At 39.8% G+C, this 3,786-nt stretch overlaps 1 protein-coding gene across 1 annotated transcript; it reads right to left on the bottom strand.

Annotated features, from left to right (window-relative positions):
• Positions 1 to 2,279: 2,279 nt before the first annotated feature.
• Positions 2,280 to 2,595, bottom strand: LOC114704159 (40S ribosomal protein S28-like). Its single transcript, XM_037204379.1, has one exon. It carries the CDS (start codon positions 2,579 to 2,581, stop codon positions 2,372 to 2,374), a length of 210 nt encoding a protein of 69 aa, XP_037060274.1. The 5' UTR covers positions 2,582 to 2,595; the 3' UTR covers positions 2,280 to 2,371.
• Positions 2,596 to 3,786: the final 1,191 nt, after the last annotated feature.

Below are 3,786 nucleotides of genomic sequence, written 5' to 3'. Positions count from 1 at the left end.
GGGTGGGAGAAAAGCCTGTAATCAGCACAGCTTCTGGTTCCAGCTGCCGCAGCCAGCCCCACATTCCTGGCGTGTGCCTTGGAGTGAGAGCTGAGGTGGTGAGAAGCAGCGCCCGAGGACATGCGCCGTGCCAAGTCTATTTTAGGCACTGGTGCTCTGAATTGTTTAAAATGCATATTGTTTGTGTACATCTCACAGAGGGAAATGCCAACTATGAATGCCCCGGGCTGCTTGTATGTCAGATGATTAAGTCTTCAAGTCCTGCGGCTGAGGGGTCATTATCAATGGTACTTCCAGGTCAGGGTGTACGCAGCAGGGTTTGAGGCAAAGGTTGACCTTTCGATGGCACTCCAGGGTAACACGGCTTCCTAGGGCATAAATAATCATTTTTAAATTGTTTATCTGACTTCTATTTGTTTAAGAATGCAAATGTATTATAACATATGTCATTTCCTGATATTCTTTTGGGAAGGTTAAATAGTTTCCACTGCATTTCTCTAACTTTTTAAACAAAAACACTTAATGAAGAAAGGAGATGGAAAAATTAATAATATAGGTTAGTGCATTATATTATGAGGCTCAGTAATTTAGAATGACCTCTCTACAAGTGCTTTCTCCAGCAGCAGTGACAACACACTCCTGTTTGTCCTTCTCATAAACTAGCTAAAAATTAAAATGACCTCATATTTTAAAGATCTTCATGCTGCTCGTGAACTACCTAACTTCAAAATACTTTTTTGTTTTTATTTCTCTTTTAATTTAAAATAATTTTACTATTATGTATTAATTGTGTAAGTTCAGGAGTTTCAATATGTCATCTCCATGTGTGCATATGACAGATGTTGACCTTATTCAACCCCCTCTCTTATTCTTTTGGAAAACAAGTATCTCTCTTATGCTTATCTGGTACTGAATTGACATCTAACATCACTAGACTCCTTGCACATAGGTGGAAGCAGCCAAGCTGACTTCAGAGCAAAATAACAAAGCTCAAAAAATTATATTCATGGTTTCAATTGGCTTCACTCTATTTCTATTTACCAGTAGTTACTGTCAAAAGTAAAAAAAAAAAAAGTCATCTGATACTTAGAATTATGAAAGTAAACCTGAGAAGGTCCTGGAAACATAGTAATGAGCAATAATTAATCATAGCCCTCAAAGTTAGTTGTTAGCAATGATAATTTGAAGGTACACCGGTGACATATTTATTTTAATAAAAATTCACATTGGCCTTTCAAGTAGGTTGAGGTTTCTGAACAATTGGCTTAAAATATGGCTTTACAGGACAATAACCTTCATAATAATTAAGGGGTCATTAGCTACTCTAATAACATAATGACCAATACATTGGGAATTTATACTTTGATCCCATGATGCCAAGTAGGTTTTCTAGTGCAAGTTGCGGTGTTTTTAGACAGCTTTGCTGAAAGTGATGACTGAAGGAACCAGACTGGTCTCACATTCTCACCTTCTTGAGCTTTGCACCCAAACAAACACAGCTGAGCCCCCTCTGGCAGGAACAGGAGGAGCACAGAGGACCTCGTGGAAAGCCACAGAGGGTCCAGCACTTACAGTCAACAGTGTTGAGTGTAGCTCAGAAGCCATGCCCCACTACAAAGAAGGGAGAGTAACAGAAAAGACATCGTTTTGTAAACAAGGAATCACTTTCTGGTGTGGTTCTCATTCTTTAAAATGGCGTGGGTGTCGCGGTTTGTTCCAGTGATAGCAAACCCCATGGTGGGTGACAACTTACATGGCAAATCCCAGAAGAAACACATGCATTTCTTTCAAAATAAGAGATTTTTGAATGATAGCACCATGAGCTGTCTGACAAAATGTATACACTTTTGGAAGGGGCTGTGGCAAAGGTCCCAGCCTGCTTCTAATGTTGTTACAACCATGGAAAGAAGTGACAGGATCAGAAATCTGCTCTACTGATACCTTCTGTTGAACCACTGCTTCCCAGAGGAGTCTGGTTTATATCCAGAACCAATCATAGCCATGCCTGAAAGCAAGAGATCCTAATCAAATATGTTTCCATAATGTGGTGATGAAGGCATCATTTACAAGCATTATTGCAGGTGAGAGGTGGTAAATATAGCAAACACCTTTTCTTTATATTTTTTATTTTATGATTCTGTTTTTATTTGATTTTTAAGAGATTAAAATATCCGGCGGTCAAGTGATGCTGGCATGGGTATGTTGAAAATAACACACCATGCTGAAAAATTAATATTTATTCCTTTAATTGTGTGAAGGATTCCATACCCATTTCTTTCTTTTTTTTTTTTTTTAACAATACAAATGCTTTATTTAATAGTTGCAGGTCATCATGGGCCAAGTGTTGGATATCCAGGACCCAGCAGCAAGGTCAGCGCAACTTCCGAGCCTCTCTTTCTGATTCCAATAGGGTGAGCACATCACCCTCTCGAACGGGGCCTTTGACGTTTCGGATGACAGAGCGGCTGGTGTCATCCATAAATTCCACGCGCACCTGCGTGCACTGTCCTTGTGAGCCGGTCCTGCCCAGCACTTTGGTTACTTTAGCCAGCTTGATGGGTTGCACGCGACTCATGTCCATGATGGCGGCGATCTGGCGGATTTCTAAGATGTGCTGACTTCCAGCAGTCATTATTAGCATTGTTAAGCGGGTTGGATTTGCAACTCCTCCTCTCCATGTTGTCACAGCTGAGATTTTGCGTTCTTTTCTCTTCTTCGCTCCCTGCTCTCTCTGATGTTTCTTAACCCCTGGCCCTCACACTAATAAATTACGTTTTCAGTATGTGGAGGTGCTGTCTGCTCCTGAGCCTGTAATGAATGCTTTCTCATTAATCAGAGAGCAAAGATCCTGACAAGGGTGTCCCCATTTCTCCATAAGCCAGATGTCACAACACTGTCAAGCCTCACTCTAGGTCTTCAGTCTGTCTCTCCGGCATCCTAGCAAGATCCACCAGAAAAGCCCAAGAATCAAAGAAACAGTGCTAAAAATAATCCACGAGAACAGATGCAATGCTGTGCTTATACCATTTTAGAAGGTTAAATTCTTTTATTTAGAGCAATGAAAATCCTCTACGATTACTCTTTACTCTCATGTTTTGAAGGAAGTTAAGAAATTTTTCTGAGAGGTTGAGAAATAAAATTAGTAGTTGTTATAATGCCATCAGTTTAGTGACTTGTTGAATTCATCTTATCCCCCCAGACTTCAAAGCAAATAAACATCATGAATATCTGTTTATTCTTTGATTTCACAATAAACAATAACAAGCAACAACTATTTTATTTGTTTTATTCTTATTTAGTTGGGTGGCTGTGGCATTCTTGAGGTAAAATTATTTTTACAAGATATGAAGAATTTGCTATGTGAATGAAATTCCTGTGCTCCTAAGCCACGCTGGATATCAATTGCAAGCCTTCACTAGCCCAGGGTTGGCTGCTGGGGTGGCAGGTGTCTGCTCATCTCCAGAATGGTCAGAGCTGATTGGTTTTACTATGTGGCTTTGTGTGTATGTGTGTGATTTCATGGGAGGAGAATTACATACTTTTTTCTATCCTAAATCCCGAAAAAAGGAGCTCAGAAATTTAAAATAGTGAAAATATTTTAATTTTAAGAGCTTTGTAAGTAAACAACATAAAATATTGCTGAGACAATTTCAGATTAAGACACAAGCGGTAAGGACTCCATAACAAGGGGGATGTGTCCTGGAGACAGGAACACAAGGCAGGAACAAAAAGAAGAGGAGGTCCAGATTCTAATGAGTAAGCTTTGCTTAGTAGCAGGTTTGCCTT

The sequence above is a fragment of the Peromyscus leucopus genome, chromosome 4 (genome assembly GCF_004664715.2).
Source record: "Peromyscus leucopus breed LL Stock chromosome 4, UCI_PerLeu_2.1, whole genome shotgun sequence".
In the NCBI taxonomy this organism is placed as follows: Eukaryota; Metazoa; Chordata; class Mammalia; order Rodentia; family Cricetidae; genus Peromyscus; species Peromyscus leucopus.
This window is presented reverse-complemented; position numbering and strand designations above follow the sequence as displayed.